The 27,818-nt window shown below is 37.6% G+C and overlaps 2 protein-coding genes across 2 annotated transcripts in view; one reads left to right on the forward strand and one right to left on the reverse strand.

Moving 5' to 3' along the window:
- LOC309957775 (putative olfactory receptor 10J6) overlaps nucleotides 1–27,818 on the reverse strand; it is a gene marked incomplete at both ends in the record, with an annotated part of 134,383 nt that overhangs the window by 57,075 nt on the left and 49,490 nt on the right. The window lies entirely within an intron of this gene.
- On the forward strand, nucleotides 8,265–8,489 carry LOC309957782 (ATP synthase subunit ATP5MJ, mitochondrial-like; the record flags this gene model as incomplete). Its single annotated transcript, XM_082833222.1, has 1 exon — nucleotides 8,265–8,489. The coding sequence occupies one exon, from the start codon at nucleotides 8,265–8,267 to the stop codon at nucleotides 8,445–8,447; it is 183 nt and encodes a 60-aa protein (XP_082689348.1). The 3' UTR covers nucleotides 8,448–8,489.

Raw genomic sequence — 27,818 nt, forward strand, 5'->3', positions numbered from 1 at the left:
GCAACTAGAGAAAGCCCACGGGCAGCAACGAAGACGCAACGCAACCAAAAATAAATAAATAAATTAATTAATTAAAAAAAAAGAAATCTTGAAAGTCACCAGGTTAAAGTGGTAAATTACATATACGGGAACAATGATAATAATTTCACTGACTTCTAATTGAAAGCAATAGAGACCAGAAAACAGTTGAGTGACGTTTTTAGTGTTAAGTCAGAATTCTATATCCAGTAAAAAGTATCATTCAAAAATTACATATATATGTGAAATAAAGATATTTTCAGGTAAGTGAAAATTGAGATAATTATACACTACCAGAAATGCTAAAGGAACTTCTTAAGACTGAAGGGATATGACACCAGATGCAAACTATAGATATATAAAGAGGAATGAAGATCACTATGGATATATAAAGAGGAATGAAGATATGTTAATATGTGAGTAAACAAAGGTATCTTGTTTTTCTTTCAGTTGTTTTAAAGAATATATTATAATTTAAAGAAAATATTATGATATAGTATTGTGAGGCTTATAACATATATAGATGTCATATACATGACAACTATAGCATAAAGAAAGAGGTAAATATAACTATATTGTTATAAGATGCCTTTGTTTAACAAGAAGTGGTACAATTTTAACTAAGAAAGATTGTAATAAGTTAAGAATGCATACCCATAGAACAATAATGAAAAGAATAATGCAATGAGGTATACCTATGAAGGCAGTACAGAAATAAAATAGAACACTAAAAATATTTAAGTATTTTAATATTTAAGAAGTATATTAATATTTAAGAAGGAATAAAGGAACAGAGGAACAGCTAACAAATGAGACAAATAGAAAAAATAGTAAAAGAGTAGACTGAAATTCAATGGTATTGAGAACTGTATTCAACCTAGGTATATGGTTGACCCTTCAGTGATGTGGAGGTTAAGGGTGCTCCCAACACACCCCTACTACCCCCGTCCCAGCAGTCGAAAATCTACATATAACATTACAGTTGACACTTTGTATCTGTAGTTCTGCATTTGTGAATTCAACCAACCTCAGATTGTAAACATAGTAATATATGTATTGAAAAAATTCATCTATAAGTATACCTGTGCAGTTCAAACCTGTGTTCAAGGGTCAACTGTACTAAACATGTCAGTGAAAAGGCAGATGTTGTCAGAATGGATAAAAACAAGCAAGACTCAACTATACACTATTTAAAAGAGAAATTTGACAAAAATACACAGATAAATTGAAAGAAAAAGTGTAGGGAAAGATATACCATGCAAACTCTAATTGTACTGAAGGGGTTATATCTTCTAGAACTTCTTTAGCAATTTCTGGTAGTGTAGAAATTATCCCAATTTTCACTTATCTTAAAATGCCTTTACTTCCACCTTCATTTTTCATTAATATCAGACAAAGTAGACTTCAAAGCAAGAAATATTATCATAAATAAAATAGGGATATTTTATTAAAATAAAAAGCTAATTCATCAGTAAGACATGACAATCTTAAATATACATGCTCCCAGTAATAGAGTTCTAAAATAAATAAAACAAAAACAAAGTTAAAGAGAGAAATAGATAAATTTACAATTCTGACTGGAGATTTCAATACTCGCTTAGCAATTGATTGAATGAGTAGACAGTAAATAAGCATATAAAGCAGCTGTTCCACGTTTTAGTACGTTTGACCTTTTGATATTTATAGAACCTTCCAACCAACAACAGCAGAATACACTCATTTTTCAAGTACACATGGAAGCAAGAGTGGACATATGAATCATAAGACTCAATATGTTTATAAGGATTGGAATCATAAAAAGTATGTTCTCTGACCATAGTGGAATTCAATTCTAAATCAAACAAAAAAAATCTGGGAAAAATATTTAGAAATTAACACACAGCCTAAAAACTGATGGGTTAAAGAATAGATTATAAGGGAAATTGGAAAATATTTGGAATTGAATAGAAATTAAGATGTAAGATATTAAAACTTGTGAGATTCAGCTAAAGCAGTGCTTAGAAAATATGATTACTTAGTGTAAAAAAGAAGTGTTATCAGTCATGGTCCATTCAGGAGATAGAAATCACACAGCAATTTGAATAATGAAAGTTTAATATAATGGATTAATTGTAACATGGGATTACTGTTGGTTCAGGGGTCACAAATGGCCAGGTGACTGTCTCACCTTCTAATTAAATTTAATTATTTCTGTCCCATTCCCTGGTTAGAAATATTTTGCCCATGAGAACTAAGACCAGTGGAGCTAAGGATGCTGGGACAGGAAGAAAAATCCTGCAAGTGAGTTATTAGGTGAAATGGGAGTAAAAGGAGCCATTACCATTTCCACCCCTTAACTCCTGGACCCATGAATTCTGACTATATAATTGTCCGATTCAGAACATACACTGATTTAAAACAGAGCACTATCATTTTAAGATATCTCAAAACTGGTGGAGTAACTGAGTCATTAGTAAGCCATTCATCTTTCAAATACATAGCTATTTCTGGATAATGGAATATACGGTAAGACTAGTTAATTCCATAAGCATGAGTCCATTGCTGTACTTCCTGTATTGTGAAATGAGTTCCTTTACCAGATGCAATGCTGCAGGGAATGCCATGATGGTGGTTAAGGCATTCTGAGTGTCCACAGGCAGTAGGACTGGCAGAAAGCATTACGGGTAGGGAAAGCAAATCCATTTTCAGAATTTGTGTCTATTCCAGCAAAGACAGATTTCTGCCCCTTCCATTATGAAAGAGGTCCATTATCATTAACCTGCCACCAGGCTGTTTCTTAACAAGAAATGATGTCATATTTAAGGGTTATTATTGGTTGCTGCTTTTGGCAGATTGGGTGCTCAACAATGATGTTATCCAGGTCAGCTTTGATAAGGGGAAGTCCATATTGTTGAGCCTAAGTATAGGTTTCATCTCTGCTAACATGGCCATTTTGTTCATGGGAGCCTTTGAACAAATACTAAGGTAGCTGGGGAGAAAGGCTGATTGACATCTACAGTGCATGTCATTTTGTCCATCTGACCCCTATAAGCCATCATTTTGATTGATGAGCCATAGTGAGATTTTGGGTACCAAAATGTTAGCATAAATTTCGGGCCAGTGTCAAGTAATCCTTGAAAGGTCTTGGTATTTCCTATTACTTGGTGAAGTCACTCTAGTATATGGGTATAGGTCCCTTTGGGGGAAGGTTTGGTGGAAGATTTACAGTGTGTGTTTGTATTAATGATGCAGGGTACTTCCTCAAGGAGACTTGGCCTCCCTTTCAGTAAAGGGGCTCTTGATCTTTGAAATGACATAGGTTTGGAAACTGGTTGATAGACTGTGATGCTCCACTGTGTTGACTCAAATCAGGTAATAGGTGTAGTGTTAGCTCTGGTCTCACACACAGTGGATCAGTTGGTTCAGGGACCTACCCGGTCATTATTTCCTCAGTTCTCTAATGTAAAATTAGAATAGACATGCTCAGTAACTGGTAGAATTCCCCACAGTGGCTCCCTGACATACAGGCCATGTGGTAGGAAGTGTTAAGTGGAAGCCCCTAGAATTTCCTCCCCCTCTCAAGATAGTAAATGAGAAGCAATATCACATTACTGTGGGAATTGTAGAGATGAATGGTACCATAAACAACTTGAAAAAGCAGGGGTGATGATACCTATCACATCCGTATTTAATTCCTCCAGTTTGGCCTGTGAATAAGTCAGATGTGTATTAGAAAATGACTGTGAGCTATTGTAAACTTAATCAGATTGTGATGCCAGTTGCTGTTGCTGTCCCAGATGTAGTGTTGTTACTGGAGCAAAATCCACATAGCATGTCACACTTGGTAAGTAGCTATTGACCTGGATAACTTTTTCTCCATACAAATTTTAAGTACAATCAGAAGCAGTTGCTTTTACCTGGCAGTGCCAGTAGTGTATTTTCAGTCTTGTTTTAGGGCTATGACAATTCTACTGCTCCCTGTCATAATATAGACCACAGAAATCTTGTTTGTCATGACATTTCACAGAATATCACATGTACTAGTGTATTGATGGCATTGTGCAAATTGGATCTTTTGAACAGAAAGTAGCAATTACTTTGTTGCCTTCATAATTATGAGAGGGTAAGTTATAATTCTATATCAGTCAAGGCCCAACTGGAAAAATCTCACTCAGTAATTTGAATAGGGAGTTTAATATAAAGAAGTAGTAGCTATAACAAGGAACTGGAGCAATAAGATATTGAATAGTAATTAAGATAATTCTAAAGAATACAAGAATAGCAGATATAAGGAACAGATACTATCCCTAGGGCTAAGATAGGGTATTGTGGGAAATAAATTTTCTCTAGATTTTTTTAGTGATCCTATAAAAACCTCAGTTTCCTGAGCCATGGAAATGCATACACTATCAGAGTAGAAGGTTTGCTTTCATTTCTCCTAGGAACATTTTACTCCTTACAATGAGGATTAGGTCTGACACCATTTGTTTCTTTGATCGTGGAGCTAATTGCTTCCATACAATAAGCTTCTCTTATCTCCCCAAGAGCCATAAGGTTACATTTCTGGTAAGGCACCTAAGTTGTAGTATTATCTCTCTGCTTGTTTACATTTCAAAAGGGGTGGAACCTGGAGCCATGAAGACATTTCTAGGTTGTAAAAGCCATAGACACTCTACTATCTTCTTCCTGGAAAGGTTTATTTGCATAACAAAAGATTAGAGTAAGGATTCTTTGCATCCTGTCTCCAAGGAGACTCTCTCAGAAGGAGAGAGAGAAAAATAATCTCTTTCCTCTGTATAAATGGAAGACATTCATATTTCTCCATCTCTTGCATACAGAATGGTCCTGCCACTTGTGTAGGATACATTTTCCATCTGGTTCTTATCATATCACTTTGCAGGGTTGCAAATGTGGAGAGACTAATGATCCAATGTCATTCTGACTGTTGATTGTGTGGTGAGCATAATAAGAAATCTGCTCTGATTCAGAAACCTCATGTGTGCATTCAAGAAAATTTAATAAAGATGAATGTTAAAAACTCAACAAACACCTGAGGAAGAGACAACCCTTTCCTGCATAAGGACTAATATCCAGACCTTATTGGAGAGGGCACAGCATCAACCCACTGTATGACAGAGACATTGCAATGAGCCACGCTGGGAGAACTTGGTGGAAATCCACACTTTGGAATGTGCCAGAAATCTGCCCTCTAGTGTACTGGGGAAAGCTATTCTGAAGGTAGTATCTTGCTGGAAACACTTTATTATGCAAAGAAGGATGCTGAGGAAAATTGTTTATTTTGGGGTGCTATTGATTGCCATGCGCTGCAGAGCTGGATGTTGGAATATCTGCCCATGTTGCAGGAACTTGCTGCTGGTGAAGCCAAGTCATGCTGAAGAAAACTGCCAAATGGAGCATAATGGAAATGGAAAGTCCCTTCTTCCTACAGTGTGTCTAATAGTGCTCTGAAATGACAAAGCTTAACATTGTACCAGTTGTCAAGGGCCCAGCTCAGTTTCTTTAGAGCAAGCAATGAAGGCAAATTTGAAGTTGAAGGGCAATAAATTGATAAATGGCACACAAAGAAAAGTGTAACATCAATTAGATATTGGAGTTGAAGGGCGATAAATTGATAAATGGCACACAAAGAAAAGTGTAACATCAATTAGATAGTGGATATCCTTCCACTCAGGAGGCAGCAACTACTACGTTATTAGTCCTTTCACCATAAAAAAAATAATAATAAAGTGGGAAAAACATATGAATCAATTGTTTTCAGATTTTAGACAATAGGCAGTGAAAGACTGTGATTCTGGAGAGAATAAAAACACAAAAGTTAAGCTCCATGATTGCCCTGAGCTTTTGCTTAGAGGCTCTTTGCAAAACATGGCATAGGGAAGTAGAGTTTAAGCATGAGCTGAGGAGACAAATGTTGAAATTTAGAGATGGCAATGTGGCTGGAACTTGTGGGGCAGAGTAGCAGAGAAGAGGAAGCTGCACAAAATAAAACCTGCAGAACTATGCATAAGCATCTCTTGGTCTTTTGCAGAATACTAAGGTATGCGTATGTGGAGCCAGGCATTAGAAGGCTGGAATAGAACTATTATGGGGAAATGTGAGCTAAACAGAGGTTCTGATGTTTACATTTGGCTGCGAGACATTGGTGTTTGACAAACTAGAGCAGAGAAGCTTAACTAAACGTCCTGGGCCTTCAATTGAGACACTAGTAAGACCATACCTAAGGAATAGAGCCACTCTAACTCTAAAGTACAGACTGAGTCCTGCCCTATCAAACAGAGAGTTCAATCAGGTCAAGCTGAACAGGATCCACAAGTAACCTATACACAACAGAACAATGTTCAATGCTAAAAAATACAGCACACCACACATGAAATTCAAAATCTCCAGCATTCACTAAAAAACTACTAGGTAGCGCTTCCCTGGTGGTGCAGTGGTTGAGAGTCTGCCTGCCAATGCAGGGGACACGGGTTCATGCCCCGGTCTGGGAGGATCCCACATGCTGTGGAGCGGCTGGGCCCGTGAGCCATGGCCGCTGAGCCTGCGTGTCCGGAGCCTGTGCTCTGCAATGGGAGAGGCCACAACAATGAGAGGCCCGTGTACCGCAAAACAAAACAAAACAAACAAAAAAAAAACTGTTAGGTATATGAAGAAGCAGAAAATGTCACTTATAGTCAGAAGAAAATCAGAAGAAAGAGATACATACATGAAAGAGGTGATGGAATTAACAGGCAAGAATGTTAAAACATTTACAAATATTACATATATATTCAAGGATTAAAAGAAACCATGAATATAATGAGAAGAATGAAAGATATAAAATAACAAATGTGCCTTCTAGACATAAAAGAAACACATTATATGCAAAGAACATTTCACTGGATTAGATTAATAGCAGATTAGGAACTGTAGAAGAAAAGATAATTTAACTTGAAGAAAAAGCAATAGAAATTACCAAGAAAGGAAGACATAAATAAAAGTTCAAAACACAGTTTCAGGAACCTGTGGAAAAAAATTCAAACAACCCAATATAAAACCAATTAGAATCCTAGAAAGAAAGAATAGAGAGTGAGGAGTGCAGTAAAAATATTTGGATAAATAACAGCAGTACTATTTTAAAATGATAAAAAATTATAAACCCACATAATAGTGAAGGTCAATAAAGTGCAAGTAAGAGAAACACACACACACACACACACACACAACACATACCAAGACACAGCCAAATCACATTGCTGAAACCAATGAAGAAGAGGAAAACATCTTAAAAGCAGCAGAGAAAAAAATTATGTATAGAGGAATGTAGAAAAAATTCAGACTTCTTAAAAACAATGCAAGTCAGAAGACAATGGAACAATATCTTTAACAAGCTAAACAAAGAAGTCTACAAACTTAAAATTTCATATTCAGAGAAAATAGATGTTTTGAGTGTTCATGAAACAATCATCAAATTAGACCATTTTCTGGGCTTTAAAATAAGTCTTAATAAATATAAGTGGATTAAAATTATATAACATATCTTGCACGATCATGATTGAATTAAATTAGAAATAAATAACAAATGAATATGGAAGAATCCACAAATATTAAAAAATTAAACAACATACTTTTGAATATCTCATACATCAAAGAAGAAATCACAGGGGTAATTGGGACATATCTTAAACTGAATGAAAATGCAAGATATAAAAACTTGTGTGATAGAACTAAAGCAGTTCTTAGAGTTTTATAGTTTTGAATGCTTATATTGGTAAAGAAGAAAGGTCCAGATTCAATGATCAGAGCTTCCACTTTAAGAAGCTTAAAAGGGAAGAGGAAATTAAAACCAAATTGAAAATAAGAAAATAAATAATAAAGATGAAAACTGAAATGAATTAAATAGAAAACAAAATAAAATAAATGAAACCAAAAGCTTTTAAAAAAATAAACAAATTTGATAAACTTCTAGTCAGACTAACCAAGAAAAAAAGTCACAATTAAAAAGGGTAGATTACTACAGATCCTGTATGTATTAAAAGGTAAAGAAAGGAAGATTATGAGAAACTTTGTGTAAATCACTTCAACCACTTACATGAAGTTGATAAAGTCTTTCAAAGTCACAGATGATCAAATTTGACCCAAGAAAAAATAGAAAATATGAGTGGTCCTGCTTTCCCAGCAGGCCCCATGCAGTGCCTGTGCACTCAGTGACCTTTCCAAGTTGTCTGTTGTGAGTTAGGGTGGCCTGAGATGCTGATCCTGTGCCCGAGATGCTTCAAAGCCTTATTAAGAACGTTTGGATCCCCGTGATGCCCTACTATACTCAAGTTTACCAGGAGATTTGGGTAGGAATGGGGTTGATGGGCTTCATCTTTTATAAAATCAGGAGTGCTGATAAAAGAAGTAAAGCCTTGAAAGCTTCTGGTCCTGTGCCTGCTCATGGTCATCTTTAACCAGCTTTCTTTGAATGGGATGTTGGTCTGTTTATGTTGTAGGCAGGTCACAAACATGGGACATCGTGTTGACTTGTAGCAGTGCTGATGCCCTTGTGCATGAATAAATGTACCTGTGAGACCCACAAAAAGAAAAGAAAAGAAAAGAAATATGAGTGGTCCTATTTTTATTAAATAAATTAAAGTAAATTTGATTCTCCCACAAAGAATACTCCAGGCTTCAATGGCATCACTGGTAAATTCTATCAAAGATTTACAGAACTTGTACAAATTCTTCACAAACTTCCAGATTAGGGAGGAAGTGAGAGTGTTTTTCACTTTATGAGGCCAGCTTCATTCAAATTCAAAACCAGACGGTCTTTACACATAACACACATAAAAAGATAATGAAAGAAAAATATCCCTCATAAACATACTTGCAAAAATCGTTAAGAAAATACTAGTAAATAAAATCTAACAATATGTAAATGGATCATGCACCATGAACAAGTAGGTTTACTGTTGGTAATAAAAGATGGGTTTAACATTTGAAAATCAATCAATGAGATTCACCATATTCATAATAAAGGAAAAAAATCATATATGATTAACTTGATTGATTCAGAAAAAAAATAGATAATGTTTAGATTGCATTCATGAAAAAAATCTTGGCAATGTAGCAATTGAAGGGAATTTTCATAACTGACATATATTACTGTAATTAATGGTGAAAGACACTGTTTTATCTCTTAGAACAAGAGTAATGCAAACGTACATTTTATCACTTATATTCAATATTGTCCTGTTTCTAACTAGGGCAACAAAGGAAGGAAAAGGAATTAAAGGCATTTTAAAAACGCATTACAATTGTAAATGAATAAATATAAATTGTCTTTATTCACACATGTCTGTTTTTGTTTATAGAAAAATTCTACGGCCATACCACTCTGAATGTGCCTGATCTCATCTGTTTATAGAAAAAGCCCAAGAAATTAATAGAAAATGTACTAGAATTAAAAAGTAAATTTAACAAGTTTTCAGAATACAAGACCAACATATACAAATATATTGTATTCTAAATAATAGCAAAAATTAGAAAACAATTTTAAATATCATTAAAAGTCATTAAAAATAATACTTAATGATAACTTTTACAAATATGTGAAGACGTCTTCACAGAAAACTATACATTATTGCTGAGAGAAATTAAAGAAAGCATGAATAAGTAAAGATATGTATTATGCACATGGATTGGAAGTTTAATATTGTTAACATGTCAATTCCCCCTAAGTTAGTGTATAAATTCAAACAATCTCAACCAAAATTCCTGCAGCCTTTGTAAGATAGAAGTTGATAAGTCAGTTTAAAATTTATATGTACATGCAAAAGACCTAGAACAGCCAAAACAATTTTTACAAAGAAGAAAGGAGAATAAAGAGGTTTACCATAAATCTACATTAAACTAAATGCCATGGCTATGGAATAATAAAATACATATGAATTGTAACAGAATGGAGAATATAGAATTATTAGATCCATGCATATAAACTACTTTTCAACAATAAGGCTGAAGTATTTCAGTATAAAATAATGATTTTAAATATTTTACATTGGGTTATCTTTTTATTTTTGAGTTGTAAGAGTTCTTTATATATTTTGGGTACTAGACCCTTATCAGATATGATTTGAAAATAATTTTTTCCCTTCTGTAGGTTGTCATTTTTTAAATTAAATTAAATTTAATTTTTTAAACATCTTTATTGGAGTATAATTACTTTACAGTGTTGTGTTAGTTTCTATTGTATAACAAATTGAATCAGTTATATGTATACATATATCTCCATATTCCCTGCCTGTTGTGTCTCCCTTCCACCCTCCCTATCCCACCCCGCTAGGTGATCACAAAGCACTGAGCTGATCTCCCTGTGCTATGCAGATGCTTCACACTAGCTATCTGTTTTACATTTGGTAGTGTATAAAGGTCATTGCTACTCTTTCACTTTGTTCCAGCTTCCCCTTCCCCATGTCCTCAAGTCCATTCCCTACCTCTGTATCTTTATTCCTGTCCTGCCCCTAGGTTCATAAGAACCATTTATTTTAAGATTCCATATATATGTGTTAGCATACAGTATTTGTTTTTCTCTCTCTGACTTATTTTACTCTGTATGACAGACTCTAGGTCCATCCACCTGACTACAAATAACTCAATTTCGTTTCTTTTTATGGCTGAGTAATATTCCATTGTATATATGTGCCACATCTTCTTTATCTATTCATCTGTTGATGGACACTTAGGTTGCTTCCATGTCCTGGCTGTTGTAAATAGAGCTGCAATGAACATTGTGGTACATGTCTCTTTTTGAATTATGGTTTTTTTAGGGTATATACCCAACAGTGGGATTGCTGGGTCATATGATAGTTCTGTTTTTAGTTTTTTAAGGAACCCCCATACTGTTCTCCATAGTGGCTGTACCAATTTACATTCCCACCAACAATGCAAGAGGGTTCCCTTTTCTCCACACCCTCTCCAGCATTTATTGTTTCTAGATTTTTTGATGATGGACATTCTGACTGGTGTGAGGTGATACCTCATTCTGGTTTTGATTTGCATTTCTCTAACTATTAGTGATGTTGAGCACCATTTCATGTGTTTGTTGGCAATCTGTACATCTCCTTTGGAGCAATGTCTATTTAGGTCTTCTGCCCATTTTTGGATTGGGTTGTTTGTTTTTTCGATATTGAGCTGCATGAGCTGCTTGTATATTTTGGAGATTAATTCTTTATCAGTTGCTTTGTTTGTAAATATTTTCTCCCAGTCTGAGGGTTGTCGTTTGGTCTTGTTTATGGTTTCCTTTGCTGTGCAAAAGCTTTGAAATTTCATTAGGTCACATTTGTTTATTTTTGGTTATTTTTCCATTTCTCTAGGAGGTGGGTCAAAAAGGATCTTGCTGTGATTTATGTCAGAAATGTTCTGCCAGTGTTTTCCTCTAAGAGTTTTATAGTGTCCGGTCTTATATTTAGGTCTTTAATCCATTTTGAGTTTATTTTTGTGTATGGTGTTAAAAAGTGTTCTAATTTTATTCTTTTAGATGTACCTGTCCAGTTTTCCCAGCACCACTTATTGAAGAGGCTGTCTTTTCTCCATTGTATATGCTTGCCTCTTTTATCAAAGATAAGGTGACCATATGTGCATGGGTTTATCTCTGGGCTTTCTATCCTGTTCCATTGATCTATCTTTCTGTTTTTGTGCCAATTCCATACTGTCCTGATTACTGTAGCTTTGCAGTATAGTCTGAAGTTAGGGAGCCTGATTCCTCCAGCTCCATTTTCTTTCTCAAGATTGCTTTGGCTGTATGTGGTCTTTTGTGCTTCCATGAAAATTGTGAAATTTTTTGTTTTAGTTCTGTGAAAAATGCCATTGGTAGTTTGATAGGGATTGCATTGAATCTGTGGATTGCTTTGGGTAGTATAGTCATTTTCACGATGTTGATTCTTCCAATCCAAGAACATGGTATATCTCTCCATCTATTTGTATCATCCTTAATTTCTTTCATCAGTGTCTTATATTTTTCTGCATACAGGTCTTTTGTCTCCTTCGCAAGGTTTATTCCTAGGTATTTTATTCTTTTTGTTGCAGTGGTAAATGGAATTGTTTCCTTAATTTCTCTTTCAGATTTTTTGTTGTTAGTGTATAGAAATGCAAGTGATTTCTGTGCATTAATTTTGTATGCTGCTACTTTACCAAATTCATTGATTAGCTCTAGTAGTTTTCTGGTATCATCTTTGGGATTCTCTGTGTATGGTATCATGTCATCTGCAGACAGTGACAGTTTCACTTCTTCTTTTTGGTTTTGGATTCTTTTTATTTCAATTCTTCTCTGATTGCTGTGGCTAAAACTTCCAAAACTATGTTGAATAATGATGGTGAGAATGGGCAACCTTGTCTTGTTCCTGATCTTAGAGGAAAGGTTTTCAGTTTTTCACCATTGAGAACAGTGTTGGCTGTGGGTTTGTCATATATGGCTTTATTATGTTGAGTTAGGATCCCTCTGTGTACACTTTCTGGAGAGTTTCTATCATAAATGGGTATTGAATTTTGTCAAAAGCTTTTTCTGCATCTATTGATATTATCATATGGTTTTTATCCTTCAGTTTGTTAATATAGTGTGTCACATTGATTGATTTACATATGCTGAAGAATCCTTGCTTTTCTGGGATAAACCCCACTTGATCATGGTGTATGGTCATTTTAATATGCTGCTGGATTCTGTTTGCTAGTATTGTGTTGAGTATTTTTGCATCTATGTCATGAGTGTTATTGGTCTGTAGTTTTCTTTTTTGTGTGACATCTTTCTCTGGTTTTAATATCAGGGTGATGGTGGCCTCGTAGAATGAGTTTGGGAGTATTCCTCCCTCTGCTGCATTTTGGAAGAGTGTGAGAATGTTAGGTGTTAGCTCCTCTCTAAATGTTTGATAGAATTCGTTGCAAAGCCATCTGGTCCTGGACTTTTGTTTGTTGGAATATTTTTAATCACACTTTGAATTTCAGTGCTTGTGATTGGTCTGTTCATATTTTCTATTTCTTCCTGGTTCAGTCTTGAAAGTTTGTACTTCTCTAAGAATTTGTCCATTTCTTCCAGATTGTCCACTTTTTTGGCATATAGTTGCTCGTAGTAGTCGCTCATGATCCTTTGTATTTCTGCAGTGTCAGTTATTACTTCTCCTTTTTCATTTCTAATTCTATTGATTTGAGTCTTCTCCCCTTTTTTTCTTGATGAGTCTGGCTAATGGTTTATCAATTTTGTTTATCTTCTCAAAGAACCAGGTGTTAGTTTTATTGATCTTTGCTATTGTTTCCTTCATTTATTTTTCATTTATTTCTGATCTGATCTTTATTATTTCTTTCCTTCTGCTAACTTTGGCGTTTTATTGTTCTTCTTTCTCTAATTGCTTTAGGTCTATGGTTAGGTTTTTTATTTGAAATTTTTCTTGTTTCTTAAGGTAGAATTATATTGCTATAAACTTCCCTCTTAGAACTTCTTTTGCTGCATCCCATATGTTTTGGGTCATCGTGTTTTCGTTGTCATTTGTTTCTAGGTATTTTTTGATTTCCTCTTTGATTTCTTCAGTGATCTCTTGGTTAATTAGTAGTGTATTGTTTAGCCTTCATGTGTTTTTATGTTTTACAGGTTTTTTTTCCTGTAATTGGTATCTAGTCTCATAGTGTTTTGTTCAGAAAAGATACTTGATAAGGTTTCAATTTTCTTAAATTTACCAAGGCTTGATTTGTGACCCTGTATGATCTATACTTGCAAATGTTCCATGAGCACTTGAGAAGAAAGTGTATTATGGTTTTGGATGGAATGTCCTATAAATATCAATTAAGTCTATCTGGTTTAATGTGTCTTTTAAAGCTTGTGTTTCCTTATTTTCATTTTGGATGATCTGTCCATTGGTGAAAGTGGGGTGTTAAAGTCCCATACTGTTATTGTGTTACTGTCAATTTCCCTATTTATGGCTGTTAGCACTTGCCTTATGTTTTGAGGTGCTCCTATGTTGGATGCAGAAATATTTACAATTGTTATATCTTCTTGGATTGATCCCTTGATCATTATGTTGTGTCCTTCTTTTTCTCTTATAATAGTCTTTATTTTAAAGTGTATTTTGTCTGATATGAGTATTGCTACAGCAGCTGTCTTTTGATTTCCATTTGCATGGAATATCTTTTTCCATTCCCTCACTTTCAGTCTGTATGTGTCCCTCAGTCTGAAATGGGTCTCTTGTAGGCAGCATATATATGAGTCTTGTTTTTGTATTCATTCAGTGAGCCTGTGTCTTTTGGTTAGAGTATTTAATCCATTTACCTTTAATATAGTTATCGATATGTATATTCATGTTACTGTTTTCTTAATTGTTTTGGGTTTGTTATTGTAGGTCTTTTCCTTCTCTTGTGTTTCCTGCCTAGAGAAGTTCCTTTAGCATTTGTTGTAAACCTGATTTGGTGCTGCTGAATTCTCTAAACTTTTTCTTTTCTGTAAAGGTTTTAATTTCTCCATCAAATATGAATGAGATCCTTGCTGGGTAGAGTAATGTTTTTTTGTAGGTTTTTCCCTTTTCATCACCTTAAATGTGTCCTGCCACTGCCTTCTGGCTTGCAGAGTTTTTGCTGAAAGATCAGTTGTTAACCTTATGGGGTTTCCCTTGTATGTTATTTGTTGCTTTTTCCTTGCTTCTTTTAATATATTTTATTTGAATTTAATTTTTGATAGTTTGATTAATACATTTCTTGGCGTGTTTCACCTTGAATTTATTCTCTATGGGACTCTCTTTGCTTCCTGGATTTGATTGACTATTTGTTTTCCCATGTTAGGGAAGTTTTCAACTATAATCTCCTCAAATATTTTCTCAGACCCTTTCTTTTTCTCTTCTTCTTCTGAGACCCCTATAATTTAATGTTAGTGTGTTTAATGTTCTCCCAGAGGTCTCTGAGAGTGTCCTGAATTCTTTTCATTCTTTTTTCTTTTTTCTGCTCTGACACAGTTATTTCCATCATTTTATCTTCCAGGTCACTTATCCGTTCTTCTGCCTCAGTTATTCTGCTGTTGGTTCCTTCTAGAGTTTTTTAATTTCATTTATTGTGTTGTTCATCATTGTTTGTTTGCTCTTTAGTTCTTTTGGGTCCTTGTTAAATGTTTCTTGTATTTTCTCCATTCCATTTCTGAGATTTTGGATCATCTTTACTATCATTACTCTGAATTAATTTTCAGGTAGACTGCCTATTTTCTCTTCATTTGTTTGGTCTGGTGGGTTTTTACCATGCTCCTTGATCTGCTTTATATTTCTCTGCTTTCTTGTTTTGTTTAACTTACTGTGTTTGGGGTCTCCTTTTCTCAAGCTGCATGTTTGTAGTTCCCGTTACTTTTGGTGTCTGCCCTAGTGGGTGACGTTGGTTCAGGGGCTTGTGTAGGCTTCCTGGTGGCAGGCACTGGTGCCTGTGTTCTGGTTGGTGTGGCTGGATCTTGTCCTTTTGGTATGCAATGCCACATCCGGTGGTGTGTTCTTTTTTTTTTTTTTGCGGTACGTGGGCCTCTCACTTTTGTGGCCTCTCCCATTGTGGAGCACAGGCTCCAGATGCGCAGGCTTAGCAGCCATGGCTCACGGGCCCAGCCGCTCCACGACATGTGGGATCCTCCTGGACCGGGGCACGAACCTGTGTCCTCTGCATCGGCAGGCGGACTCTCAACCACTGCGCCACCAGGGAAGCCCCCAGTGGTGTGTTTTGGAGTGTCTGTGAACTTAATATGCCTTTAGGCAGCCTGTCTGCTAATGGGTGTGGTTGTGTTCCTATCTTGCTAGTTGTTTGGCATGGGGCCTCCAACACTGGGGCTTGCTGGCCATTGGGTGGAACTGGGCCTTAGTGTTGAACAAATTTGTCTGTGAGAGCTCTCGCTGATTGATATTATTTGGGGCCAGGCAGTTTCTGGTGGTCCAACGTCCTGGACTCGGCCCTCCCACCTCGAAGGCTTAGGCCCAAAACCTGGCCTGAGCACCAAGACCCTGCCAGCCACATGGCTCAGAAGGAAAGGAAGAGAAAAACAAAACAAAAACAACAAAATGAACACACAGAACCCTTGCACAAATGGTATAAGCAAACCTATACAGAGTAAATCACACAAAGAAACATACACATACACAGCAAAAGAGAAAAAGGAAAGAATATATATATATAAACAGAAGAGAGCAACCAAACCAGGAAATCCACCAATGATAATAAGCACTAAATAGTGTACTAAGGTGAACATAAAACTAGAAAGAAATTAGGCACAGAAGGCAAACCTGAAGTCTACAGTTGCTCCCAAAGTCCACTGCCTCAATTTTGGGAACATTCATTGTCTATTCAGGTATTCTTCAGTTGCAGGGTTTATCAGTTTGATTGTGGGGATTTAATCTGCTGCTCCTGAGGCTGCATGGAAAAATTTCCCTTCCTCTTCTTTGTTTGCATAGCTCCTGAGGTTCAGCTTAGGTTTTGGCCCCGCCTCTGCATGTAGGTTGCCTTCAGGTGTCTGTTCCCTACCCAGGACAGTAGGGGTTAAGGCAGCAGCTGATTAGGGCTCTGTTGCTTACTCAGGCCGGGGGGATGTTGGGGGTATGGTAGTCATAATTGGAATGCGGAGTGAGCCTGAGGTGGCAGAGGCCATCCTGCCATTGCAACAGCCTGAGGTGTGCCATGTATTCTACCAGGGAAGTTGTCCCTGGATCTCGGGACCCTGGCAGTGGCATGCTGCATGGGCTCCCAGGGGGCTGTTGACAGTGGCCTGAGCTTGCACACAGGATTCTTGGTGGCAGTGGCAGCAGTCTTAGCATTTCATTCCCTTCTTTGGGGTCTGAGCTGATAGCCACGGCCCACTGCTGTCTCTGGAGCTCCCTTAGGCAGTGCTCTGCCTTTTGTGGGCACAGTGGGAAGGGATCCCGTCTCCTTATCACCCCGAAAGAAAGGTCTCTTGCCTCTCTGGCAGGTCCAGACTTTTTCCTGGACTCCATCCAGGCTAGCTGTGCTGCACTAGCCCCCTTCAGGCTGTGTTCACGTAGCCAACCCCAGTCCTCTCCCTGGGGTCTGACCTCCAAAGCCCAAGCCTCAGCTCCCAGCCCCCATCCGCCCTGGTGGGTGAGCAGACAAGCCTCTCAGGCTGGTGAGTGCTGGTCAGCAGCGATCCCGTGTGCGGGAATCTCTCTGCTTTGCCTTCTGCACCACTGTTGCTGTGCTCTCCTCCATGGCTCTGCAGCTTCACCCCCACCCCCCACCCCCACCCCCACCCCCGTCTCCTCCAGTGAAGGGGCTTCCTAGTGTATGGAAACTTTTCCTATTTCACAGCTCCCTCCCAGAGGTGCGGGTTCCATCTGTATTCTTTTGTCTCTGTTTTTTTCTTTTTACTTTTGCCCTCCCCAGGTACCTGGGGATTTTCTTGCCTTTTGGGAAGTCTGAGGTCTTCTGCCAGCATTCAGCATGTGTCCTGGAGGAGTTGTTCCACATGTAGATGTATTTTTATGTATTTGTGGGGAGGAAGGTGATCTCCACATCTTACTCCTCCACCATCTTGAAGGCCCTTTCCCGGTTGTGTTTTTTTAACTGACTTTATTTCTAACCTTTAAAAATTGTACAAAAATAAATCTTTAAAAAAGACTTTTTTAAGAATAGTTTTAATTTCACAAAAAAATTGAGGGGAAGATAAAGAAATTTTTCACATATTTCCTACCCCCACGTATACATAGCCTCCCCTATTATCAAAAGCCCCCATCAGGGTGTACATTTGTTGCAGTTGATGAACTTACATTGAGCATCTGGGCCTCGTGCTTTCTGTTTTAAAGGTTATTAATTTTTGATTCAATTTCTTTCATAGATATAGAGCTATTCAGATTGTCTGTTTCTTCTTGTGTGAATTTTTACAGGCTGTGTCTTTCAAGGAATTGTGGTCCATTTCATCTGGATTATCAAATTTGCGGGCATAGAGTTGTTCAATAAAGGATTCTTTTATTATCCTTTTATGGGGTCTGTAGTGATCCCCTCTGTTTCATCTGGTATTAGTACTTAGGGTCCTATCTTTTTTGTTTGATTAGCCTGCTTAGAGGCTTATTGATTTTATTGATCTTTCCAGCTTTCAGTTTCATTGATTTTTCTCTGTTGATTTCTGTTTTCAATTTCATTGATTTCTGCTCTAATCATTATTATTTATTGTCTTCCACTTACTCTGGGTTTAATTTGCTCTTCTTTTTCTAGTTTCCACAGGTGGAAACTTAGATTATTGATTTCAGATCTTTTTTCTTCTCTAATATATGTATTCAATGCTATAATTTTCCCTCTAAGCACTGTTTTTGTTGACTCCACAAATTTTGATAAGTTGTATTTCCATTTAGTTCAAAATATTTTAAAATTTATCTTGAGATTTTTCTTCGACCCATGTGTTATTTGGAAGCATGTGTTTAATCTCCATGTATTTTGAGATTTTACAATTATCTTTTTGTTACTGATTTCTAGTTTAATTCCATTTTGGCCTGAGAGCAGATATTGTATGATTTTTATTCTTTTAAATTTGTTCAATTGTGTTTTAAGGTCCAGAATGCGGTCTATATTGGTGAACTTGTGAGCTTGAGAAGAATGTGTAATCTGCTATTTGTTGAAGTAATCTATAGATGTCCATTATATCCAGTTGTCCCAGAACCATTTGATGAAAAGACTCTTTATTCCCCACTGAATTATCTTAACACCGTTATAATGACCTAAAAGGTATATGGGTTTATTTCTGGACCCTAAGTTCTATTCCATTGATCTGTATATCTGTCTTCATGCCAGTACACACAGTCTTGATTACTCTAGCTTTGTAGTAAGTTTTTGAAATTGAGAAATGTGAGTCCTCCAATTTTCTTCTTCTTTTTCAAGATTATTTTGGATACTCATTAAATTTTTCTGAAAAGATAACTGTTTGTGTAATGCTAACAAAACCAATTTCTTATGGGGTTTATAACATGTGTAGAAGTAAAGTGAATGACAAAAAGCACAAATAAGAAGGAACATGTGAAATTATACTGTTCAGTTTTCTTGTATGATATGTAAAAATGATATAATGTGAATTCAAGGCAGACTTTGGTAATTTAAATGTACATATTGTAAACCTTAGGACAATGATGATGAAGAAGAAGGAGGAGGAGGAGGAGAAGGAAGAGAACGGGGAGATAAAAAGCCAAGATAGCTAGATACCATTGAATACTAAAAATGCATGATTTTGGCAAAATAAACTAGGAAAGAAGGAACAATAAACTGATAAAATAGTAAATAACTGGCCACATGGGAGACTTAAACTCAACTGTGTAAGCAGCTACTTTAAAATAAATGGACTAAACATCTAATTAAAAGACAGAATTTGTTGCCATGAATAAAAAAGCAGGACCTCTTATATGATATTTATATGAAATGCATTTTCAATATAAATACCAGATAGATTAAAAATAAACAGATAGAAAATATATGCCATACAAACACTCAGCAAAATAGGCTTCAGAGGATAAATTATATTGGGGAAAAGTAGACTTCAGGATAAGGAATATTAGCATAGATAAACAAAACCAGTTCAAGATGATAAAAGGGTCCGTTTATCAAGAAGACATAACAATTTTAAATGTCTGTGCACCTAATACCGGAGTTTAACATAAATGAAGCAGAAACTGATATACCTAAAAGGGGAAATAGACAAATGCACAATTGTAGTTGGAGATTTCAACACTTCTTTCTTAATAATTGATGTAACATGTAGTAGATATAAGTACAAATATAAAGAAAAAGAAGACATAGAAGAAACATGGAAGAAAAAAATAGATTGAAGAATAAAAAAAAGAAGACCTACAATTTCCACTAACTTGACCTAATTGACACTTAGTGAATATTTCATCAAAAACAGAATACACATTTTTTTTTCATGTGTTCATAGGATGTTCACCAAGATCATTTGCTGGGATTGAAACAGGTTTGACTACATTAAAAAGGATTAAAATGATGGAGTATCTTCTAATATCATAATGAAATTAAATTAGAAATCAATAACAAAAATACATGTGGAACATACCTGAATATTTGGAAATTAAATACCACTTTCCTAAATAATCCATGGGCAAAGGAGAAATCATAAGGAAAATTAGAACATATTTTGAATTGAATGAAAGTAAAAGCAAAACATAACAAAATTTGTGTGATGCAGCTAAAGCAGTGCTCAGGGAGAAATCATAGTGGTAAAGTTTTATATATGATTAGAAAAGTTAGCAGGAAGGTCAACAGTCTGTCTTTCCATCTTGTAAAAAGCTAGATCATGAAGGGCAACTAAACCCAATGTAAACAGATCTGACCAAGTTGTTGCATACTTCAACAGCTCATTCTTTTTTTATTGCATGTAGTAGTAGTATTTCATGGTATGGATGTAATTTTTTTGCCTATTTTTAGTTGGATTGTTTGTTTCCTTACTGTTGAATATTGAGAGTTTAAAAATTTTTTCTGGGAATCCACTGCAATCTGCTTTCAGATTTTCCCCAAAATTACATATGATCACAGCAGTAGTAGAAGGAACTCTGATGTAGTGAGAAGAAAAAGAGGCAATCGTCTTTAAGAACTATTATGAATTTAGTCATATGATTACAGTTATGATTACTTTAAAAAGTTTTAAATGTCAGAATTTTATTAGAAAAGAAGCAAAATGTAGCTGCACTTGGGAAATATGCTTTCCTAAGAAGTTTATTGAGCATCTTACCATATGCAAATTTGTGCTAGGCACCAATAAGTCTTTATTAGTTCATTAATAACAAGATTTAAAACTTAAGAACAGAAATTTATTAAATTATGAAATTTAAATTTATTACAATTAAGCTGTGAAAGTTTAAGATGATAGAAAATATTATTTGCAGAATTAGCAACTTAGTGCATTTCCCCCCTAACCTGATGCTGACTCCACAGCCTAATATATGAAATATCAGCAGCTTCAATGTCCTCCTCAGACTGTGCTCTGTGACACAGAAATTATTTGTAGGGCTGTTTGTCCTTATCTCTAGGTTTTGAGCAGCAGTAGGGATATGTTTTCTCCAGGGAAGAGCAGGCCAGAGAGGGAGGGATAATGTATGAGGCTTTGGGTTCCAAATGGAAAGACCCTTTAAATCTTCTCTATAAAATAGGAGGTGACACAGTATGCTGAGTGTGAGGGTACCAAATGAGGTTGGGGGCTGAGTACAGGGGAGACTGGGAGACCCCTTAGGGATGATGCAGTGCGAGAATGGTGTGCAAAGAAGAAATGAACCAAAGAATGCCATCCAGCAGACTGAAGACAGGGCTGTCCAAGTCTCTCCCTGGGACCAGTGACATGGGAAGAAGAGACCAATCACACATTTCCACCCTGAGCATCCAGTGTACTCTGAATCCTCAGCTTCACAGTTTAGATGTGGTGAATCAGAGTTTATAGCCAACCATACTGCAATGAGCCTGACAAAGAGAAAAAATGGCTCTGAATCAGATTTTTATTTAGCTCTTAAGAAAAGAGGGAGAGGTTCTTGCGTGACTGTAAAGACGGTGATGAAAGGGGATTGAGCGCAATGAAGGGCATGACAGGAACTTTAAAAGGGAATTTATAGTTAATTTATAGTGGCAGAGGAATTATAAGCCTCTGGAGGCCAGAGATTAGGTTATGCATTTCTTGGTATCCACCTCTGCACCTAGCAATGCTTAGATACATAGTGAGTACTCAGAAAGCACGAGGAAGCGGGGGGAAGATGGAGGGCATTATTTTGGAGAATGAATGTTCTGAGCAGGAAAAGAGAAGCAAGCATGCATGCCCTACGAGTCACAGCCCACAGCCAACAGGCCAGAGTTCAGTGATACCTTCCCACTGCTAAAGAGGACTTAACAGTGACAATGGGAAGGTCAAGCAGAGCAGTACTTTGAGAGTGAAATAGGGACCTCCAAACTTGGGCTCCTGGGACCCTGTGCTGTTAGCTGTATCCATCCTTTCTTTATTCTGGCTCTTACCTGGACTGGAATGCTTTCAAATGACTCTGGGGCTTCTCATTACTGGAATCTGGGCTACAGAAGTTAGGATGTATGCAGTAACTGATATTTTTAATAATTAATCATCATTGATTTCTCACCCAAGGGTCATTCCCTTCCTCCCTTTCAGAAGCTCAGGCACTTAGCACCTGTGTGCAGAAGTAAAAAATCATTCACAGATTATTGATACTCTGCAATGTTTCCCACTTCCCATTCCATGTGTGTAAACTCAGAAAGGTCTGAGCTTTGTGACAGAAGCTCCTACTCACTGGCGAGAAGCTTAATAACACTTTGTGACAGAGCTATGTCACATGTACCCACACTGCCGTTGGCCTTAGGCTTTGCTCACACAGGTAGGAGAGGTGGTGGAGGGGGGCCAGAGGATGTGCAGGAAAAGGAGGAAAGCAATTGCTCATAAAAAGTTTTCATCCATTCTTTTTGCTACCTGACATTTTATTGGGTAAACATTTTTCTGCTTCTGTCTTTTTTGGGTAGATAAGAAGGGGATTTTTGTTCCCTAGAGAATCTATTACTTTTTGTGTGAGCTTGATTCTACAGCTGGAGAAACTTCAGCAGAAACGTGTTCTTTCTTGTTGAGCCTTCACTGACATCTCCCTTAACTGCAGGCTCCTTGTCTCTAGCATTTCCAGCAAGGATGGTGAATCAGTTCTCGTTAGGACTAGAATTGGAGAATACAGTTTGTACCATGGGGTTACAATATTGCCTCTGAAATCCTCAAAGCCTTAGCCACTCCAGTGCTCATCAGTGCTAGTGTTGGGAGTCTTCCTGGCCCATTGATAGGCTCTGGTCAGTGGGAAGACCTTGGTGAGGAAGGGTCTATGGCAGAGACCCTTTGTAGGGGCTCATCCTAAGACTGTTCTGGGACAGGAGCAGGATTCCTTTGGGAATGGGTTCCATAAGGGCCATTCTTTGTGGAAGTGATTAAAGATTTGACTAACTGGGATTCTGTCCAGTTCAGATATTCTAGGGTAGTAGAAAAGAGTTTATCTTTGAACTCTGGGTGAAATGTTTTGTGTCACCAAGCCCCTTCCACAAACTGGGAAATAAATATGACTAGCATTTGATTGCTATTAGAATGTCTTCCTTATATTCCTAATACTTCTTTTGCATTGTTTATGTTTCAAGTTGCCCATTCAACTCAGTTAATTTCTCAAATGCCTTGTCAAGCTTGTGAAATGCTTTTTTTGTATAAACAGGTCTTTCACATATAATTATTAAGCTCTTCATTAATCAGTTCTTCATTACCCTGAACAAAGGAAAATTAAGGAGTTAACCAAAATACATTTCAAACAGCCAGAATGATGTCACAAAATACATCTGTGCTCTACAGTGTATTTTCAATATTTTCATATGGTATTAGTTTACTAAGAGTTTCATCCTGATTGGATGCTGAATTTCATAAAAGGCTTTTTCTGCATCCATTGAGATGATGATACAGTTCTTATTTCTGTAATTGTGGTGAAATAAATTGATTGATTTGAAGTGTCAACCCAATTTTGTATTCCTGGAATCAATACAACATGATTTCGATGTATTACCAGTTTTAAATATTGCTGTTGTCCTTGCCAGATTATAGTATAAGGTCATACTCTAAAAAATAAGTTGGGGAGGGTGATGTCAGCAAGATGGCCAAATAAGACATCCCTCATTTATATCCCCTACTCAACAACAATAATTAGGCATCCATCCTCAGACAAAAGGGCCTCTGTGTGAGCTTTCGGATCCAGTTAGGAGATTGTGAAATCCCAGTGCAATCCAAGACTGAGGCAGTCTCTTACTGAGGTGGCTGATTCTCTGACTGTGGTCCCAACTGCAGATCTGGAAACAGCTCTGTCCCCCTGTGAACTTAGCCAGAGTCCTGTTTTGTTTTGTTTTTTAAATAAATAAATTTATTTATTTATTTAAAGTTTGGCTGCATTGGGTCTTCGTTCCTGCACGCAGGCTTTCTCTAGTTGCGATGAATGGGGGCTACTCTTCATTACGGTGCGTGGACTTCTCATTCCGGTGGCTTCTCTTGATGTGGAGCACAGGCTCTAGGCACACGGTCTTCAGTAGTTGTGGCATGTGGCTCAGTAGCTGTGACTCGCAGGCTCTAGAGCGCAGGCTCAGTAGTTGTGGCACACGGGTTTTGTTGCTCTGTGGCATGTGGGATCTTCCTGGACCAGGGCTTGAACCTGTGTCCCCTGCCTTGACAGGTGGATTCTTAACCACTGCACCACAAAACCTTACAGTCCTGTTTGACTTTGGTTCTATCAGCAGCACCATATACCAAGGGACCCAGGAGGAGTCATGTGCCCCCATGCATCAGGTGATATGCATACAGACCTTGGTCTTGGCTGTGGACCTAGAAGTGGACTTACCGACTCCTGCCCCTTTTGGCTGTGCTCTGGGAGCCCCTGGAGGTGACATCAAGATGGCAACATAGGTCATTCCCAACTTTAGTCTCCTTCACAAGAAGACCAACCATCAACTATCCATAGACAGGACACAATTGTAAAAATCCCTGGGAGTAAGGCTGAAGTGACCTCCTAGAACACGGAGATAGAGAAGGACTGCATTGGAAGGGTAAGAGGAGAGGTTTCACTTTGATGGCATCACCCATCCCTGTACTGACACAGTACAACACTGAGGGATGGCTCCCTGGGGTCTACATTTGCCCTACTGGGAATAGAGAGCAACGTGGACATCTAGCTCCCCCAGCTTTGGGTATACTTTCTGGGATGCCCACTGAGATCTTGTATCATGGGGACTGGGGATCAGATAGAGATAGAGAAGAGATTCAGTCATATCTTGGTGGACCATATTCCTGTTTGTAGCAGTGCCCAAGTGACTCTATATGCCCATCTGTAGAGTCTAGCCAGTGAGCTCTACTGGCCATGGAATCTATGCTATAGCCACACCCATGCAGGGATGCAAATTTGCAGTCCTACGCAACTGCTGATCATAGCCTCCCAGTCCCATCAGAGTGGAAGGCTTGGCCCGAGAAACCAGGTAGCCCTGGAGCCCATCTTACAGCCAAGAGCCAAGCCAGCAGCCCTACAAAACTGTTGAGCATAGCCTCTAGTTTCACACAATCAGGGAGCCTAAACAGTGTCCCTGGCACACAGGTTTTGTTGCACTGTGGCATGTGGGATCTTCCCGGACCAGGGCTCAAACCCATGTCCCCTGCCTCAGATCCCAGCCTATGGCCCTGCATGGTTGCTGAACACAGCTTGTGGCTTCATCCAGGCAAAGAGCCTGACCGATGAACCCATCCAGTCATGGAGCATAACCTGTGGCCCCATCCAACCAGGTAGCCCAGAGAGCGACCTGCCCAACCATGAAGAATAGTCTCCAGACCCACCCAACTGCAGGATACAGCTGGATGCGCTGTCCAACCAGAGGGCCTAGCCGGTGATCTTGCCCAACAGTAGAGCATTGCCAGTGGCCTACCTGATTGCGAAGCCCAGACTGTGGCCCCAGCCAACTTTGGGTTCAACCTATGGCCCTGTCTGATTACAGAGCTCAGCCTGAGGCTCTGTCTGACCCTGAAGCCATGCCTGCGGTCTATCCAGAACATGAAATCCAACCAGTGGCACCATCCTATTGGGGAACACAGGCTAAGGCCCTTGGGAGCCACTTCCACCACATCTGTCTATTTCAGAACCTAACTTTCTCTTAAAAGTGTGTTGTAAAACTTAAGTGTGTGTGTGTATACACACCATATATATAAGCCATATATATATATATATATAATATATATATAATTATATATTATATGACAATATAGTATATAATATACACACACACACACACACACGGGTTATGAGGGAGGGATCAGTAGGTGGAACACAGGTGATTTTATTTAGGGCAGTGAAACTATTTCGTATGATTCTACAGTGGTGGATATATGTTATTATAAATTTGTCAAAATTTTGTGTACAACACAAAGAACCTTAATGTAAACTATAGACTTTGGTTGATAATGATGTATCAGTGTTGGTTCATGGATTGTAACAAATGTTGATGGTGGGGCAGGCTGTGTGTGTGTGTGTGTTGGGGAGGTAAGGGTATGTGGGAACTTCCATACTATGTGCTTAACTTTGTTGTGAACCAAAAACTTCTCTGAAAACTAAAGCCTATTAATTAAAAAATGCAAAAATAAAACAAAATAAAACATTTACATTCTCATTGTTGTTTTCAGAAAATTTGTGAAGACAAAAAGAATGGTCAGTGTCCCAAAACACATGAGTAGATGTTCAACATCACTAATAGGAAAATGGAAATCAAAAGAGTATTGAGATACCATTTTTACCCCAAATTGCAGAACTTTGTAACTCTTTAGCCCTGTCAAGAATATGGAGAAACAGGAACTCCTACACAGTGGTGGTTCAACTGTGAAAGGCTACAGCATTTTTAACAATTAGCTGGAACGTTATTATAAAACTTAAAATTTACCATCGACTCATAGATCACTGAAGGATAAGATCTATATTCATATAAGTTCCAGTAGGTAAAAATATAACTTTGTACTGTATTTTTAATCATAAATGTTTTTAATCATCAATAGAATGGTTGAATAAATTATAGTCCATATATACTATGGAATATTATGCAGTTATACAAAACAATGAATTAGATTTATTTGTATTAATATGAAGTGACATCTATAAAATAAGGAAAAATGCATATTGAAGACTAGTGCATGTGGTGTAGGACAGGTGAAAATAAAACAAAAGAAAACATGTATCTTTGTCCATGTGCATAGAGAAAGGGGGTAATAAGATACAGAACAAACCATTAACATCGACTGCCCTGGGGATGGGGCAAAAGGGGAAAATTGTTGGTATTTTCTTTATACAGTAGCAATTGTTTTGCTGCAACAAGTATGTAGCTTGAAAGGAAAATTCAATAAATTGTAGTAGAAATGAAAACAACAGAAGAGGTATGGCCCCAGGGTCAAATATCTATAGACAATCAGACCTTTTATACTGCTGAGAGTGAATGCCTCTTAGTGTAACTCCTGAGCATTACTAGACTAAGAAATTCGTTTCTTTTCTATGTTTTGAGGGATGTTATAAAAAAGAAATTAAACCTTCTGCTCTCCGAACGTGGTGCATGGCTTACTTCAGGATGAGACGTCTGTTAGTTAAAGCTCAGTAAGTGGGTGAAGAAAAAGATCTCTACCCCCTACCCCACTACCATCCTGTTCCTAAATTGGTATCTATCTAGCTTAAGGGTGTAGAGAATAATGTGTCATACCCCCCAAAAGAGAGTAAGGGGAAGAGGAAAAATTTCTATTTAAAAATATGTAAGTCCTGGACTTCCCTGGTGGTCCAGTGGTTAAGACTCCATGCTTCCAATGCAGGGGACATGGGTTCGATCCCTGGTCGGGGAAGTTCTGCATGCCATGTGGTATGGACAAAAAAAAAAAATGTCCTGTCTAACATCAAGCTCAAAGATAAAATATTGGCCATCAAATGATGCATAACAAATTACCCTAAAAGTTATTTATCAGTTTAAAACTACAATAGATGTTATCTCACAGTTTCTGGGGTCAGGACTCTGGGAGTGGCTTTGCTGCGTGGTTCTGACTCAGAGACTCTCATGAGGTCAAGGTGTTAGCCTGGGCCCATCTGATCTGCTTGCATGTTGGCTGATTCACATGGCTGGTGAGTTAGAGCTGGTGGTTGGAGAAAGGCCTCAGTTTTTCCCAGGTGTGCTTCTACATATGACTATTTAATATCCTCAGGATGTGGTAGTTGGACCCCTCCAAAGCTAGCGATCCAAGAAGAAGAGCAAGGAAAAGGCCAAAATGT

This window comes from Leucopleurus acutus (assembly GCF_964270905.1).
Source record: "Leucopleurus acutus genome assembly, chromosome: 2".
NCBI classification, from domain to species: Eukaryota; Metazoa; Chordata; class Mammalia; order Artiodactyla; family Delphinidae; genus Leucopleurus; species Leucopleurus acutus.